This window comes from Bubalus kerabau, chromosome 11, assembly GCF_029407905.1.
Source record: "Bubalus kerabau isolate K-KA32 ecotype Philippines breed swamp buffalo chromosome 11, PCC_UOA_SB_1v2, whole genome shotgun sequence".
NCBI lineage: Eukaryota > Metazoa > Chordata > Mammalia > Artiodactyla > Bovidae > Bubalus > Bubalus kerabau.
Genome location: NC_073634.1, coordinates 47,677,650 through 47,696,143, shown reverse-complemented (window position 1 = coordinate 47,696,143; position 18,494 = coordinate 47,677,650). Strand labels below are relative to the sequence as shown.

At 48.3% G+C, this 18,494-nt stretch overlaps 2 protein-coding genes across 2 annotated transcripts in view; both read left to right on the top strand.

Annotated features, from left to right (window-relative positions):
- Positions 1-18,494, top strand: part of GCC2 (GRIP and coiled-coil domain containing 2) — a 128,192-nt gene that overhangs the window by 55,084 nt on the left and 54,614 nt on the right. The gene's annotated exons all lie outside the window — the stretch shown is intronic.
- LOC129623146 (sulfotransferase 1C2-like) lies at positions 2,694-7,911 on the top strand. Its single transcript, XM_055540254.1, has 7 exons — positions 2,694-2,841; positions 3,116-3,241; positions 4,162-4,259; positions 4,770-4,896; positions 5,337-5,431; positions 5,578-5,758; positions 7,799-7,911. Exons 1-7 carry the CDS (start codon positions 2,694-2,696, stop codon positions 7,909-7,911), a joined length of 888 nt encoding a protein of 295 aa, XP_055396229.1.

The window sequence follows — 18,494 nt, the reverse complement described above, 5'->3', positions numbered from 1 at the left end:
TCTTTTAATTTCATGACTGCAGTCACCATCTGCAGTGATTTTGGAGCCCAGAAAAATAAAGTCTGACACTGTTTCCACTGTTTCCCCATCTATTTCACATGAAGTGATGGGCCCAGATGCCATGATCTTTGTTTTCTGAATGTTGAGCTTTAAGCCGACTTTTTCACTCTCCTCTTTCACTTTCATCAAGAGGCTTTTTAGTTCCTCTTTACTTTCTGCCATAAGGGTGGTGTCATCTGCATATCTGAGGTTATTGATATTTCTCCCGGCAATCTTGATTCCAGCTCGTGCTTCATCCAGCCCAGCATTTCTCATGATGTACTCTGCATATAAGTTAAATAAGCAGGGTGACAGTATACAGCCTTGACGTACTCCTTTTCCTATTTGGAACCAATCTGTTGTTCCGTGTCCAGTTCTAACTGTTGCCTCCTGACCTGCATAAAGGTTTCTCAAGAGGAAAGCAGGGTATTGAAGAGATATTTGTACATCCATGTTCATAGCAGCTTTATTCTCAACAATTAAAAGTTGAAAGGGTCCATGCATGAATGAATGAATAAAATTCAGTCCTAATCAGCTTGTTTGTTTACAAACAGTTCTGTTGTTATTTTTACTGGGAATGTGTTAAGTCTCTGATGTTGAGATTTTCTATGCAATTGTCTTTCCACTTATGTACGTCTTTTCTTTTTTTCCCTCTGCACCTTACGGGAATGAAAAATTTCATTTATTTATATGAATAAAGATTTATAATGACTTCCCTGATAGTCCAGATATGAAGACTTCACCTTTCATGTGGGTTCAAGTTCAATCTCTGGTCAGAGAACTAAGATTTCGCATGCCTCTCAGCCAAAAAAAAAAAAGACAAAATATAAAACAACAGCAATATGGTAACAAATTCAATAGACATCTTTAAAAATGGTCCACATAAAAAAATTTATATCTTATAGATTCTTTGTGAAACTCAATACCTGTGTTTATATACATAATTTATATGTATATTTACATTTATATTTGGATTTTTCTTTTCTGTTGTTGTAAACAAGATCTTTTCTACCACCATATCTTCTAACTAGCTGTTGAGCTTGTATATGAACAATGTTCATGTTTTACATAATAAATTGGTACTCAGCCAAAAATAAATAAATAAATGAAATGCAGTGCTTTCTGAGGATGAATTCACTCTCAGAAAGGAAGGAAATTCTGACATCTGCTACAACATGGATGGATCTTGAGGACATTATGGCAGGTCCTCAATGGACAAGCACTGTCTGATTCCTCTTGTGTGAGGTCTCTGGAGGAGTTAGGTCCACAGAGACAGAGCATAGAATCGTGGGGGCTGGGGACAGGGGAGGGGATGAGGAATTAGTGTTTAATGGGTGGTTTCACTTTGGGATCATGGAAAAAGCAAGAGAGTTCCAGAAAAACATCTATTTCTGCTTTATTGACTATGCCAAAGCCTTGGACTGTGTGGATCACAATAAACTGTGGAAAATTCTGAAAGAGATGGGAATACCAGACCACCTGATCTGCCTCTTGAGAAATTTGTATGCAGGTCAGGAAGCAACAGTTAGAACTGGACATGGAACAACAGACTGGTTCCAAATAGGAAAAGGAGTCCATCAAGGCTGTATATTGTCACCCTGTTCATTTAACTTATATGCAGAGTACATTATGAGAAACGCTGGACTGGAAGAAACACAAGCTGGAATCAAGATTGCCGGGAGAAATATCAGTAACCTCAGATATGCAGATGACACCACCCTTATGGCAGAAAGTAAAGAGGAACTAAAAAGCCTCTTGATGAAAGTGAAAGAGGAGAGTGAAAAAGTCGGCTTAAAGCTCAACATTCAGAAAACAAAGATCATGGCATCTGGGCCCATCACTTCATGTGAAATAGATGGGGAAACAGGGGAAACAGTGTCAGACTTTATTTTTCTGGGCTCCAAAATCACTGCAGATGGTGACTGCAGCCATGAAATTAAAAGATGCTTACTCCTTGGAAGGAAAGTTATGACCAACCTAGATAGCATATTCAAAAGCAGAGACATTACTTTGCCAACATAGGTCCGTCTACTCAAGGCTATGGTTTTTCCATTGGTCATGTATGGATTTGAGAGTTGGACTGTGAAGAAGGCTGAGGGTTGAAGAATTGATGCTTTTGAACTGTGGTGTTGGAGAAGACTCTTGAGAGTCCCTTGGACTGCAAGGAGATCCAAGCAGTCCATTCTGAAGGAGATCAGCCCTGGGATTTCTTTGGAAGGAATGATGCTAAAGCTGAAACTCCAGTACTTTGGCCAGCTCATGCGAAGAGTTGACTCATTGGAAAAGACTCTGATGCTGGGAGGAATTGGGGGCAGGAGGAGAAGGGGACGACAGAGGATGAGATGGCTGGATGGCATCACTGACTTGATGGATGTGAGTCTGAGTGAACTCCGGGAGTTTGTGATGGACAGAGAGGCCTGTCGTGCTGCGATTCAGGGGGTCGCAAAGAGTCGGACACGAATGAATGACTGATCTGATCACTTTGGGAAGATAAGACATTCTGGAGATGATGGTGGTGTCAGTTGCACAACAATGAGCTTACGCTTACAAGTGGATAAAATGGTAAATGTCATGTTATGAGTACTGAACCACAATTTTTCAAAAACCTCCTCTATTCTCTGCCCATAGGGACTGCCATCTCATCCCCAGACCCCATGGCCCTGACCATGGCGGGGACACAGCCCTCACTAGGGGAGGTGGCGGGGATCCCCCTGCCAGCCACCACCGTGGACAACTGGCACCAGATCCAGGGCTTCGAGGCCCAGCCGGACGACCTCCTCATCTGTACCTACCCTAAGTCAGGTAGCTGTGGGCTGAGTCAGTAGGCTCCCTCGGGGTCACAGTCCCTGGAGGGATGCCTGTGGGGGTCAGAGGGCCCTGCTCTCTTGCCCCAAGGACAGGCTCCTTGGGGAGCTTGAGCCCCTGGGTTTATGGGCTTACAGCTTTGGGGGCCCACCTGCTGGGCTGTCCGCCCTTGGGTGGGGGAGAGGTTGACCTGAACATCCATCAGTCTACCAGGGTGCAGGTGGCAGTTGTCTGACCAGTTCCTGCCTCTCATCTCTCCATCTGGCCGCAGGGACCACGTGGATCCAGGAAATTGTGGACTTGATTGAGCACAGTGGGGATGTGGACAAGTGTCAGCGGGCGGCCATCCAACACCGCCACCCACTCCTTGAGAGGGCCCGGCCGCCCCAGCCCTCCGGTGAGTGCTCCTCCCTGCTGCCTCACCCCCGGCCAGGGCCCTGGTTATGACTAGTGACACTGCATTGACCAACAGGTCATCTCCCAGAGCCCAGGGTCACCTGCCAGCTCCTCCAGGGGGTTTGGACACAGGTGCCAGGACATGTGTACTCTTGCCTGGAAAATCCCATGGACGGAGGAGCCTGGTAGGCTGCAGTCCATGAGGTCGTTAAGAGTCGGACACGACTGAGCAACTTCGCTTTCACTTTTCACTTTCATGCATTGGAGAAGGAAATGCAACCCACTCCAGTGTTCTTGCCTGGAGAATCCCAGGGACGGGGAACTTTGTGGGCTGCCGTCTATTGGGTCGCCCAGAGTCGGACACGATTAAGCGACTTAGCAGCAGCAGCAGCAGCAGCAGCCAGGACATGTGTCCTCATCACAGTATCGTCCGGTTGGCTTAAGAATGCGGAGGCATTTGCATCAGCATCTGATTCCCACACAGGAGCAGCTGCTTCTAGGGAGAAGGTCACGCCTTGTTGATCTCAGGGACGCACTCTCCCCCCACCCATAACATGTTGATCACACAGAGGCAGGTGACGGGTTGGTGTCTCCAGGGAGTGAGTAGGAGTCAGGACCCATAGGCCATCAGGGTCACAGTTCTCAGAGAGGAAGGAAACAGCCAGCACACCGGGCAGGTCGGTGGGGATGGGGGCATGTGCTCTGGGACCCCTCTCCCCTGGAACTCAGCTCCTCATCCCCAAACTGAGCTCCTGCAGCTGCAGAGTGTGTGTGCCACCCACAGGTAAAGGTCATGGTCCCCCCACAAAAGGCCCCAAGAGCAGAAAGGTAAGCAGGTGACCGACACTCTGGATAGAGCCCTGGACAGAAGTCCCCCTGTGATGCTTGTGGGACAAGATCCTCCTCTCGACCTCTTTAAAGGTGTGGAGAAGGCCAGAGCAATGCCCCGGCCCCGGGTGCTAAGGACCCACCTCCCAGCCCAGCTGCTGCCTCCATCCTTCTGGGAAAGCAACTGCAAGGTATTAACATCTCAGGACGGAGGGGGCGAATGCTCCAACCCCAAACATCCTCCGTCATGCATGCTTTTCCACCTCCCGGGCTGAGGATCCAGGGTCACGGTTGAGATGAAACCCATGGGATGCCTGGTGGAGACAGCAGAGGTACTGAGTGCAGGAACAATAGAGCCCGTGAGGCCTAGAACATATCCACACTGTTACCATGAAGCTGACCTCCAGGGAGACCAGGATGAAGGCATTTAGGAGCCATCACAGCCCTTATCACAGCTTCTGTCTGTCGGGAGGTCCTGGCTTCTGGATAAATATTGTTCTAGGAGATCAATGGGGCCACGAGGAATCAGCTTGTGCCTTGTGGGGAGGAGCCAGGAAGGGAGGCGGGGGCCCCAGGGAGTGTGAGTGGCACAGGCCAGGTGAGCAGCAGGCACAGGCCCCCTGGGACAGCTCAGCGTTGGTGACCCTGTGAAAACTACCCTCTATGCCACTTCACCCCCTCTCTACACTCTTTCCTTCAAGTTCCTCTATGTTGCTCGAAATGCCAAGGACTGTCTGGTTTCCTACTACCACTTCCAGAGGATGAACCGGACACTTCCCGACCCGGGCACCTGGGACCAGTACTTTGAAACCTTCATCAGTGGAAAAGGTAGGGGGCCCCCTCCCATCTCGCCACCACCACCACCGTGTGGCTCAGCCAGGTCCCCAGACACCACGTGACCCCCCAGGACACTGAGTCCTCCCATGGCCACAGCAGACGTCCCCACCAGATCCGGAAGCTTTTATTCCTGGCCACCCGACTGGCAGGGTCTCCCATTTCCAAAAGCATCCCTGTCCCGTCATAAAAGCATTATGATGACAGATAATATATGTGAAGCCACATTGGTAGGCAGGTTGGGATAAATTCCCCTGAGGCTGCCCCATTCCGCCTCACCCCTGATGTCAAACAGGTCACAACTCATGGATGTTTCTGGCTGGTAATCTGTTTCCTCTCTCTCCTATGCACCTGAGGTCAATCACATCCCTGAGCATTGGAAGGCTTTGCAGGGCCCCGCATGGGCTCTCTGCTGTGTTCTCTGTGTCTTACAGTCGCATGGGGGTCCTGGTTCGAGCATGTGAGAGGCTGGTGGGATCTGAGAGACAACGTCCGGATGCTCTTTCTCTTCTATGAGGACATCAAGAGGGTGAGTAGAGGCCACGTGGGTAGAGACCATGTCAGACCCAGCTCTGAGAGACCCTGGGCTGCTTCCAGGCTGCACATCTTGCAGGGGAACAAGTGTGATTTTCTGACATGATGCGCCCTTCCATTGCCATGTTACTCTCCCCACAGGACCCAAAGCAGGAAATTCAGAAGGTGATGAAGTTCATGGAGAAGAACTTGGATGGAGCCGTGCTGGACACCATTGTCCAGGAGACGACGTTTGAGAAGATGAAGGCAAACCCCATGACCAACCGTTCCACGGCTCCCAAGACCATCCTGGACCAGTCCATCTCCCCCTTCATGAGGAAAGGTGGGTGGGCTGCACAGGCTGCACAGAGATGGGTGTAAACCAAGTATTCTATCTGCCTGGTAGCATGGCGCCTGCCCTGCTGATAGGAGGGCGCTGGGCTTTACCAGTCCCAGGACAGTGCATCGTGCATCATGCCTGCTGCTGGAGGCCCTCAGAGAGGAGAGCTCGCTGGTCCTTAGGGGGCCGGTCCAGACATCTTGGGGATGCCTGGCCTGAGGCCTGGGACCCCAGCAGTAGCAAGGTCTGGGTCTTTGCTCCGAGGTTCTACACACAGAAAATGAGGGCTTTTCTCCACCAACCAGCTTCCTGCCTTACTGCCCGTTGCTCTTTCTTCCTGCTTCGCAATCTGCTCATCAGCCAGTCTCATCATGGCTGAACAGCATAACTTTCAATGGCAACTACTGCTCAGATCTACCTCCTTCCATAATACTTCTTCATTCCAAATCCTAAGAGAGGGATCCTAATTGGCCCGGCTGATGTTTTTTATGGGGGCTTCCCAGGAGGCTCAGAGGTAAAGAATCCATCTGCAATGCGGGAGACCTGGGTTCAGTCTCTGGGTTGGGAAGATACCCTGGAGCAGGGCATGGCAACCCACTCCAGTATTCTTGCCTGGAGAATCCCCATGGACAGAGGAGCCTGGTGGGCTACAGTCCATGGGGTCACAAGAGTTGAACATGACTTAGCAATTGAACAACAGCAACGCCACAATGTTTTCAAAGGGAAAAAATAAAACCCTTTATCACCATTTAATTTAAAAAGTAATATATGTGATTATAAAAACAAATTCGCATTTTAAAAGTTCTCTTTACCAAAACCCTGCTCCCTGAAGCCCCTCTGTAGCCGTTTTATCGACACAGTCTCAGCTGTGGTGACCGTCGCTTTGCAACTTCTTTCCTTCTTCTTTCTTCACACACAACTGGATTTCTTTTGCTGCATTTTCCAGTCTACAACAGCTTCCCTGTTACTGAAACAAGCCAAGCAAATCCACTTCTCTCCCTTGGGTAGTCTCGGGCAAGGATCTGGTGAGCTGCCCAGCTCTCCGCAGCCCCTCCCCTCAGCTCTGCAGAAATACAGGCACCACGGTGAAAGCCAACCCCACAAAATTCAGGCAGGTCCCCCACACACATTCCTCACTAGAGTCTCAAATACACCACAAGGGCAGGGCACAGTGGGACCATGAAGCTCTCTAGGGGCTCATGTCCAGATGCATTATAACTCATCAACTCTTCCCCAAGAGTCAGACTCTCAGCTCTGGCTGTTTTCAGTCCTTGTCTTTGTGAATCACACTCCAGCAAACTGCTCTGTGCCTATGTTCTCACATCCTGATACTCTTCCTTCTCTTGCATAATTTTCCAGAAGAGGCACTGGTGGGGCAAAGAGTATTTCCCTCTTTTGAAGTTATTTTCATAGTTACTGTTGGGTGAAAAATAGCACTTCATTCATATTTTTCCCCCAAATCTTTTTCCTTTGGGCTGGAACTTACCTCCAGTGAACTGCAGCATACAATTAACAAGACTTGATAGATGAGTGTGCACATGCAACCAGCACCCTAACCAAGCCTTAAACATCTTCCTCCCCACAAAGTCGCTTCTCCTGCCCCTCTCCAGGCCATCTCTGCCCCCAGAGATGCTCCCTGTGCTTGTCCCTATCCCCACACCCATTGTGCCTGATCCTAGGCTCCCTTGAACAAACTAGGCAGTGGACTGTCTTGTATCTGGAGTCTTTTACTCAGTGGACATTTGGAGATTCTCCCAAGTGGCCGAGTGTTAGAAGCGCACGCTTTCTCACTTCTCCATGGTTGCCCTTCATGTGAACAGACCTCGGGTGGGTCCCAGTTGCAGCTCCTTTGGGTCGATGGTCCTCTGATTTAGGGGCCCTGACCTCTGATCAGGTGCTCCGGGGCACATCTCAGCCAAGAGCAGCAGGAGGAGGGATACCACCAGGGATGTGGGTGAGGCAGTATGCAGGCACACATCCCTTCTTCACTTGGGTCACCAGGACTCCCAAGCAGTGATGTTCGTCTGGGCTTTCCCCTTCCAGGAATCGTGGGGGATTGGAAAAACCACTTCACGGTGGCTCAGAATGAGAGATTTGATGAAATCTACAGGCAAAAGATGAAAAGAACCTCAATCAACTTTTGCACAGAGCTCTGAGCCAAATAGCAATAAAGAGGCAGCTATCAGGATACAGCCTTATCCTTCATCCTCACCCAAGAGCCTCGGAAAGCAGGCTGTCCACCAACTCTGCACTCATCTCAACCATTCTTTCCAAAGTAAGAAACTAGATGGCTTTATAAACTAAGTCAAATATAAGACTCGAATACTGCAAGGACTTTTAAAATTTCCATTATTCTGGAACGTGCATCCTAGTTCTCTAGTCTGTAACATAATTATATCTTCAGTGTCCGTGTGCAAATACTTGGCTACATCTCTATTGAGAGTATGAAACCTCTGACGTCAGGAACTCCAGTTGTGCTCAGTCCCGGGTCCCACCTGGTCACTGTGGGAAGGGACACCTGGAGGATGGGCCAGTTCGCAGTCCTGAGGGTTCACATTCTGATGTCCTTCCCTGGGACAAAGGGGAAGGGGCAAAGGGGAGGGACCAGATACTAATGCCTGACCCGAGGAGTCCTGGTGCTGAGTTGCATAGGAAACAGAAAGCTCAGGCAGTGAATTTTAATGGAAGAGGGACCTAGGAGACAGGGGAGTGGCATCAAGTGTCAGCCCAGACACAGTGGTCGGATTTGGAGGCACCAGAGTCTCACTCCAAATGCTGGGCCCTCTGGGGACCCCGTCAGCACCTGGGCCCTTCATGCTCCCACATTAGCTCTGCTGCTCTGTCCACACTCAGCAATTCACTTGTCTGTACCCACACTAGATTGTAAAGTCTTTTGTGTCTGGTCCCACATATTAGTCAACATTCACTCCAGCACTTAAGGCAGCACCTGGCCTGGAAGGTGTGTGCAGAAAGTGCTTGAGTGCCAGTGGATAGCATGAGGGTGAATGACCACAGGAAAGTAGTTACATGGCAGGTCACCAGTTTCCAGCTTTTAGTCCCAACTTCTGTCATCTAAAGCTGAAGGCAGTGGGGACATTGACCTGGGGACCCAACGGTGAGGATGCATTAAGGCAAATGAAATTCTAACTTTTCATTACCACCCTTCACTGGCAATTCTCAACAATGTCAGGGATAAAATACTCTTATGCAGCTGCAGGTGTGGTGGGGGGAGGGCGGGGCAGGGTCTATTGGCCGAAGTTCTAAACAACTGTTTGGTTACTACTGAGTTTTTAATTGGAAGATAATTATGATATTGTGATGGTTTCTGCCATACATCAACATGAATCAGCCACAGGTATACATATGTCCCCTCCCTCTTGAAACTTCCTCCCATAGCCCACCTTATCCAACCCCTGTAGGTTGTCACAGAGCATCAGCTTTGAGTTACCTGTGTTATCTAGCAAATTCCCACTGGCTATCTATTTTACATATGATACTGTATATGATTCAATGCTACTCTCTCATATCATCCCACCCTTATCTTTTCTGACCACAACGCTATAAGACTAGGTATCAACTACAGGAAAAAAAACCTAAAAAACACAAACACATGGAGGCTAAACTACACACTTCTAAATAACCAACAAGTCACTGAAGAGTCCAGAGAAGGCGATGGCACCCAACTCCAGTACTCTTGCCTGGAAAATCCTGTGGACGGAAGAACCTGGTGGGCTGCAGTCCATGGGGTCTCGAAGAGTCGGACACAACTGAGCAACTTCACTTTCACTTTTCACTTTCATGCACTGGAGAAGGAAATGGCAACCCACTCCAGTGTTCTTGCCTGGAGAATCCCAGGGACAGCAGAGCCTGGTGGGCTGCCGTCTATGGGGTCGCACAGAGTCAGACAAGACTAAAGCGAGGCAGCAGCAGCACTGAAGAGTCAGAAAAGAAAGTAAAAAATACCTGGAAACAGATGACAACAAAAATACAACAACCCAAAATCTATGGGATGCAGCAAAAGTAGTTCTAAGCAATACAAGTTTATAGCAATACAAGTTTACCTCAAGAAAAGAGAAAAATGCAAAATAAACAATCTAAACTTACACCTAAAGCAACTAGAAAAAGAACTATGAGAAGATAAGATGGTTAGATGGCATCACCAATTCAATGGACTTGAGTTTGAGCAAACTCCAGGAGATAAAGAAGGACACTCGAGCCTGGTGTGCTGCAGTCCATGGGGTCACAAAGTCAGATACAACCCAACAACTGACAACAGCAACTGAGTTTTAATCATGGGTACGTAAACTTCTATGGGGTCACACAGAGTCGGACACGACTGAAGCGACTTAGCAGCAGCAGCAGAAACTTCAAAGTAGTGGCTTTTTATTACATTAAAAAGTTGTCTCTATCCCCCACAGATTGAGATTTTGGATTATAAATTTTTTCTGTTTGGTTCCACATCTTACTCCTCTTTGTGAAGATTATTGATAACTAAGAGGACCCCCAGCCCCCAGCCGGATGAGTTTGTAACAGTTCAGAACTCTTCACGCTCACTTCAGGTACAATCAGGGAACCTTCAATACCGGAGTGTTTCCATATCTAAACTTAGTGGTGGATTAAGAATGAATAATGATACACAGTTGGTTTAAAGACAGAGAAGCAGAACTTATTTGTTCACCTCTGTCAATTGCATGACTCCTTGGAATTTTTGCTTGTATTCTGATTTTAAAATGGTAAAATTTAAATGGATGTGAATTGTGATGTATAAAATTTTTGTTTAGTGAGTTCAAAGTTTTGTTCACACAGAAAATAGTTTACTGATTTTAAATAACTTTAAAATTGAAATTTACTTTTCTAATAGTCAGTTATTTGTTTTAAAACTCAAGAATGAATCAAGAAAATGAAATATTACGTCAGTGGTATGATTTAGTCACTGTCTGAATTGTACTTTTTCTGGACACTTTCGTTTTAGTAAAATAGACTTGCGATTTCTTTTTAACTGGAATGAGTCTATACACAAAGTGGAATAAAAGTTTCATTGACTATGTTTTCTTACTGATGTTTTATTATTTGTTTCTACACATGATTAATACAGAAAATAATTATTTGTATATGGGAAGGAAGTGTTTTTTAAAAAAATGATTTGTTCCAGAGTCAGATACAGTCCAACCCATAAACTGCATTGTGGTTTGTTTGTTAAGTTAAACTCTTTCCTAGTCCTCAACAACTAGGAACCAAGCACATGGACTTCAGTCTTAGTGAATCAGAGGGTTTAAAAATCTGTTCTGGGAGATTAGATGACCTGGGTATGCATGTGTGCCACGTCACTTCATCACATCAGACCCATGGACTGTAGTCCACCAGGCTCCTCTGTCCATGGGATTCTCCAGGCAAGAATACTAGAGTGGGTTGCCATGCCTTCCTCCAGGAGATCTTCCCCACCCAGGGATTGAACTCATGTCTCTTATGTCTCCTGCATTGGTAGGCAATTTCTTTACCACTGAGCCACCTGGGAAGCCCTTAGATGGGCTGCAGGTTGTTAAAATACCTGCAAGTCACCTCTACATCCACCTTTCCAACAACCCCAGGGAAACCCCATGCTGACTGGAGCACATTCTAACCAACGTCCTAACAGAATGCAGACTTGCAGGTAAAAACACAATGTCTGTAATTGGACCAGCTCTCAACAGCTCACTAAGGAGAGCTCACAGGAGCAGAGATGTAGAAATAACACCCGTTCCAGGGTTGGGTATTTAAGCAGTAACCCAAGATGAGGAGGCCGTAGCATGCTCTCTGGCTGGACGCCTGGACTTGTCAACAGCCAGAAAGGATGATTTTAAGAAGACATTTCATCTGAGAAAGAGTTCCATCCATGCTTCATTGGTTCACGACTGGACAGCAGCTTCGTGAATGCTGATGACACAGCGGTGAGGAAGACTCCTCCCAGAGGCCGCTGGGTGGGAAGTGAGACCAAGGTCAGGAGAGCGAGGACCCTCACATGTGAGAGAGGGGTGGCCATGGTTCTCGGAGCACAGAGCTCATCAACTGTGGTTGGGTCTGAGGGTTTAGCCTCCCCAGAAGCTGCAGCAATGGCCTTGATCAGGAAAAGAAGGCAAGCCAAGGGAGGGGACATGGGGAGAGGCTCGTGGTTGAGGTGGTGCCATGCCTGTTCCAGGACCTGAGCTCAGGGGCCACAGAGGAGGTGAGAGGAAGATGGGTCTTGACCACAGTGCCCAAGATGCTCTTCATAATCCAAGAGCCTTGAGAACCCCCCGAGCCTCTGAGAAAGAAGGCAACAGGTGGACCGGCATTTCAGCATGTGCTCTGTGGGTGGAGGGGTGGGAGCAGGGCGGGCCCAGGGCATAGAGGATGAGCTGCCTGTTCTCCTTGCTTGATGTTCTCCTACAATAAGCCCTGCACTTGCCTTCACCACAACCTGGTGTCAGCAGATTGGCAGACAGAACCCAGTTCTGTCAGTAATATAACCTTTAACCCAAAGGCATCCTGGGCTTGTCTTCAGGACCAAGTGGGGGGTGGGGGTAGGGGTGGGGGTGGGGGTGGAGTGGTGACCTGATGCACTGGACAAGCCCTGGAGCCACAGATCAGGGCTGAACTGACCCTGCCAGTTACTTGCCTGTGCTCACTGCCTCACTCTCTTGCCTCAGCTTCCTCATCTGGAAAATGGGGACCATGATCATAGCTACTGTGATGTTGTAGTTTATAATAAGAAATACATATATTTGATCTTTATCTTGTTCCTAGCATGGATCTCCTAAAACCCTGGGGGTTTCCTAGCAGCAAAAGAGTCTTTTGTTATATTAATGTGTTGACTTTTAGAAAGTCCACACGAGGGTGATCAGGTGTGAGAACTTTGAGGCCGGCCCTGGACCTCTGGGGTGGGATGGCTGGAAACTGAGTTCAAGCACTGGTGGTCAGTGATATAATCAACCAGCCATGATGGAGCCTCTGTGTAGCCAGTTAGAGTCAGTCACTCAGTCATGACCAGCTCTTTGAGACACCATGGACTGTAGCCCTCCAGGCTCCTCTGTCCATGGGATTTCCCAGGCAAGAATACTGGAATGGGTTGCCATTTCCTTCTCCAAGGGGTCTTCCTGATCCAGGGGTCAAACCTGCGTCTCCTGCATTGTAAGCTCACCATGTGAGCCACCAGGGAAACCTGCGTGAGCCCAAAGGGAGAGATTTGGAGACCTTCTGGATTGGGAAACCCAGGAGGTCAAGGAGTTAATTTGGGCAAAGTCGAGTTTAAGGAAGGAATGAAGCAGATAGAGTTCTTAGATCTAATGACTAGGAGAAAAAGGAGACCTGAGCAGATCCCTACAGTTAGAGGACCCAAGATGCACCTGGAGGAATCAACACTTCTATTTACCGAACAAGGAAGAAAAGTCCTGAGCTTGTGCAAACCAGGAATAGGGCTTCCTGGCCCCAGGTCTCCTCGGATCTGCCAAAGGGCACTCCAGGGACCTGCTCTCACCTGCAGACTCTGGAGGGTACACCAGGGTTTTCTCTCTTGCACCCCTGGCTCACCCTCTGCTCCCCTCCCCTCCCCTGCAGACCACTCCACAGGATGACACCGGTCCCACCGGCCTGGAACATGGAGTCAGCCCTTAGAAGCTTCTGTGAACAGGGAGGGTCCCACACCTCAACAGAGTCTCCTCTTCAGGGGAGGAAAGTCGGCCAGACCCATCCAGACACAAGGCCCCAGCCCTGCCCAGGGAGCCTTTGTGTACCAGCTCTTAGGCAAGTCAGTCCAGGCCCACCCACGTGTATGGGTTCTAACACGAACTCATAAAAGGGTGATGAAAGAGACAGGCAAGCCCACTAGAATCCTCTCCCTCTGCTACAAGGACATGACCCTGCACACATGTCCACAAAACACATTCACACATTCTGAAGGCTGTGGGAACTGCACTGGCTCCTGGATCCTTGAGATTAGATAAGCCAGCTGAACCACAATGGCCAGAAAAGTCCAAGAAAAACAGTGTTCTTCCCATCCCAGAAAAACAGTGTTCTTCCCGTCACAGAGGCAAGAATTATGCAACTGGCTCTACAGCCTCTTTGGGTCTCAGACATGATTTGCTTCTTGCCTTATGAGACCAATGTAATATTACTACCTCCAAGTACCTACCACCACACAAAATAGTTTCTTCTCCACCTGTTGCTGCTCTCAGTTCAGTTCAGTTCAGTTCAGTCGCTCAGCTGTTGCTCTACTTGGCTCAAAACCCCCTGGTTATTTGTTCAACACCCTGCAAGGTTCTGTGTGTCTTTGGTGCAGACAAAAATTGCTAATACTTGCATTATCCTCCTTGGATTATAAAAATTCCTGCCCCGAGATGACTTCACTGCTTTGTTTTCTCCAATTTCAAAAATTCAGAAGCAGAGGTCATCTGCCTCTGTGGTTTATACTGTTCGTAGCACTCACCCTTCTTGGAACCTAAAATAAACATGCAAGGACATACCCATAAGGTAGGAGAACACTTAGGTAGGGGGAGCGCATATCTTCCCGATGTAGGGGCATCCAGTGTGGAATGGAGGAGGAGGAAGAGTCTGTAGGAAAGAGAAAGAGGTGGCGGTGGGGAAGGTAAGCCCAGGGGACAAACAGGGACCGAGGATAAGGTGTGCTGCAACGAAGGGGAGGTTCCTGTGAGGAGACACTCACTCGTGGGAACAGAAGTCAGAACAGGCGGTGAGGGTTTGGACGGAAAGGAAGGCAGGTGGTGGAGGTGCTCTGCATGTTGACCTGGGGGAGGTCACAGGACATGTGCAGGAGGGAGAATCCATCAATTTGTACACTGAAGCTCTGTGCTTCTTACTGTCTGTTAATTATGCCTTGATTTTTAAAAGTCTATCTGTAAGGATACTGCAAAACTCTTAGAGGAAAATATAGGCAGGACACACTTTGATATAAATCACAACAAGATCTTTTCCCAACACCCTGCCTAGAATAATGAAACTAAAAACCAAAATAAGCAAATGGGACCTAATTAAACTTTTCCAATGAGTCAACTCTTCGCATGAGCTGGCCAAAGGACTGGAGTTTCAGCTTTAGCATCATTCCTTCCAAAGAAATCCCAGGGCTGATCTCCTTCAGAATGGACTGGTTGGATCTCCTTGCAGTCCAAGGGACTCTCAAGAGGCTTCTCCAACACCACACTTCAAAAGCATCAATTCTTCACTGCTCAGCCTTCTTCACAGTCCAACTCTCACATCCATACATGACCACAGGAAAAACCATAGCCTTGACTAGTCAGACCTTTGTTGGCAAAGTAATGTCTCTGCTTTTGAATATGCTGTCTAGGTTGGTCATAAGTTTTCTTCCAAGGAGCAAGTGTCCTTTAAATTCATGGCTGCAATCACCATCTGCAGTGATTTTGGAGCCCCAAAAAAATAAAGTCTGACACTGTTTCCACTGTTTCCCCATCTATTTCCCATGAAGTGATGGGACTGGATGCCATGATCTTCGTTTTCTGAATGTTGAGCCTTAAGCCAACTTTTTCACTCTCCTCTTTCACTTTCATCAAGAGGCTCAAGAGTCTTCTCTAACACCAGAAGAGATTAAATAATTGTAAGCTCACACGACTCTTGAGGGACAGCGCCAATCCAACCCCAGATGCTTGGAATTCCAAAACAATGTCTGCCAGACACAGACTTGACACTGGACAATTTTATAACTAAGTGCAACGTTTATTTAATTCTCCTGCATTTGTGAGAAAATATTAATGCTGCAGTCCATGGGGTCACAAGGAGTCAGACATGACTTAGTGACAGAACAAAGGAGAACAGGAAACATCTGTGCAGCCATGGTAATTTTTCAAGTTACGTGACACCTTCAGCTTCCCTCCGTTTTGTCTCAGCCGATGTCCCCAGCACACAAGGGACTAAACACAACCACCAGGATGTGGCTAAGCTTCCCGTTCTCTATGCTGCTGGAACACAGACTATGAAGCCCAGAAGAGAAGTGTAACCAAAAATTATAGATGATTTTTCTAAGTCTTTCCAAATGCATGCTAGGGCCAGGAATTCCACCTGGTAATCTTGATCCCAAGTGTCCCTCCATCTCCCAACAGCTGACAGGGAGGCTGAGGGGCAAGGAGGGCCCAGGAACCGCCGAGGTCACAGTCACGGGACACTACTCACAGTTAAGGTTGTTGACTGCACTCCCTCCCTGTTGCCAAGCAGTAAACACACTCTGTCACTCACAGGGTCGGGGGCTGTTATGATCCCTGTTTTCACAAAGGAAAGTCGGGCTGTGAGGGCAGAGCAGTCAGCACCCTGTGTCCGGCCCCCGGCTGGGGGAGCTGGTGCAGGGCTCGGGGCAGGCGTCCACATCTGGCTGTCATCACAGAGACTGGCCGAAGCCACAGGCTCACCTGAACCTCCCCCTCTCGCCACGGTTGCGGCCCATAGACCTCACCCTCAGTTCTTCAGTTAGTTTCACTCTTTCCTTTTTCCCAGGACACACACCCCAGACACAGAGCTGCCCGCAGTGCGGACATGGCCAGTGGAGGACACGGGACTGAGTTCAAACCACAGCCCCAAAGGACAGGGAGGGGCCACCAGCAGGGACGTGGGAGACACTCAAGATCAGGGACGGGCTCTCCAGAGGGGGCACTTTGGGGAGGATATTAGAGAAGACCTGAAGGGGGCACAGGGCATTGGCCCTGCAGAGTGGGGAATTTGCACGGCCTGGGGTCCTGGGTACCACAGAGGTCCCCACCTACAGGCCCCCGTGGGATGCTGTGAAGCTCTGGGAAGGGATTGAAGCAAGAAGTGAGACTCCTGCTACAGGAACAGCATCTGGATTGCTAGGGGCAGGGAAAGCATCCCAAGAAAGTTCTCTGTCCATTCAACTCAATTCTGTCTTGACACTGACGACCCAGGGTTAGCACAGACCTGCAGGTCAAGGATAAAATCTTTCACAAGATTCCCCCACCACCGTTCACATGCAAGCACAAGCCTTGTGGACCATCTGTGCTGCTAATCAACCTGCTCTAAGTTGGGGTGGGGGGAGCGTCCCCATGCCCCTGTAGGTTCCATGATGATAAACAGAACTCACTGAAAGTGCTGCACCTACAATTACAGTTGTGTCGGACGTAGACAATACAGATCGGGGCAGGTGAGTGTACAGACGCAGGGTCAGGCTCTCGGGGGAAAGGGGCAGAGCTGTCGAGCCCTGTCCCTCATCCTCAAGGAGCCTCCAGGCAGCCCCTCCCAGAAAGCATCCACATGTTCAGCACATGTGATCTCCCTGACAACCCAGGTGGGGTCCACAGGGACTCAACACAAACAGCCAAAGGCTCCAACTGCTCAGAAACTTCTAAGGGTTTTTTAGACACAGCATCAGGAACCAGAAACAAAGACCAGATGTACTTGATAATACCGCAAGGAGAAGCAGGAGGGCTGGGTGGGTCTGCTCTGCTTTTGCCTTTTTTTTTAATGAGTTTTTTTAAAAGTTAATTAATTAATTTTAATTGGAGGTTAATTTACAATATTGTGGTGGTTTTTGCCATACATTGACATAAATCAGCCACAGTGTACATGGGTCCCAACATCCCCATCCCATCCCTCTGGGTTGTCCCAGTGCACCGGCTTTGAATGCCTGGTTTCATGCATTGAACTTAGACTGGTCATCTACTTCACATAAGGTAATATACATGTTTCAATGCTATTCTCTCAAATCATCCCACCCTCGCCTACTCCCACAGAGTCCAAAAGACTGTTATTTACATCTGTGTCTCTTTTACTGTCTTGCATCTAGGGTCATCGTTACCATCTGTTTAAATTCCATATATATGCATTAATATACTGTATTGGTGTTTTTCTTTCTGACTTACTTCACTCTGTATAATAGGCTCCAGTTTCATTCACATCATTAGAACTGACTCAAATGCATTCTTTTAATAGCTGAGTAATACTCCATTGTGTGTATATGTACCACGGCTTTCTTCTCCATTCATCTGCCGATGGACATTTAGGTTGCTTTCATGTCCTAGCTGTTGCAAACAGTGCTTCAACGAACATTGGAGTGCACGGATCTCTTTCAATTCTGGTTTTCTCGGTGTGCATGCCCAGCAGTAGGATTGCTGGGTTGTATGGCAGTTCTATTTCCAGCTTTTTAAGGAATCTCCACACTGCTGTCTGTAGTGAACAGTGGCTACACTAGTTTGCATTCCCACCAACAGTGTAAGAGGGTTCCCTTTTTCTCCACACCCTCTCCAGCATTTGTTGTTTGTAGACTTTTTGATGGCAGCCATCCTGACCGACATGAGATGGTACCTCACTGTGGTTTTGATTGCTTTTGTTTTTGAAGCGGTCAGCCAGGAAGGGTTGTGGTGGAAACAGGAGGGGGGAAAAGAAAACAAAACTGCAGGAGCCAGGAATGATTCCAAGGAAAGGAACAAGCAGCATAAATAAACACTAGGGCTTTTAGGAAAACAAGGGGCTCGTGGGGGTTGTGGGGGAGGCGTTGCTGGGATGGGGTGGGATCCGGCATGAGCCTGGATGGTGAACTCCAGGAAGAAAAAGTCAGAGGATGGGCCTTCTGTAACTCTGTGGCTTTCGTATCCACTTGGCTTCTAAGGGACAAACATGTTTTATTGTCTGTGAACAGACCAGGGCTGATATTGACACTAAACAGCCTACAACTGGAAGAGAATCATTCCTATGGGAGCCTCCTCTATTTCAGTCTTAAAAATAACACTGCTGATCTCCCACCCCCACA

Coding starts and splice junctions, on each gene's coding strand:
- LOC129623146 (XM_055540254.1), top strand. CDS start 2,694: ATGGCCCTGACCATGGCGGGGACACAGCCCTCACTAGGGGAGGTGGCG. Junction 3,242..4,161: donor CCGGCCGCCCCAGCCCTCCG/GTGAGTGCTCCT, acceptor ACCTCTTTAAAG/GTGTGGAGAAGGCCAGAGCA. Junction 5,432..5,577: donor TCTATGAGGACATCAAGAGG/GTGAGTAGAGGC, acceptor CTCTCCCCACAG/GACCCAAAGCAGGAAATTCA.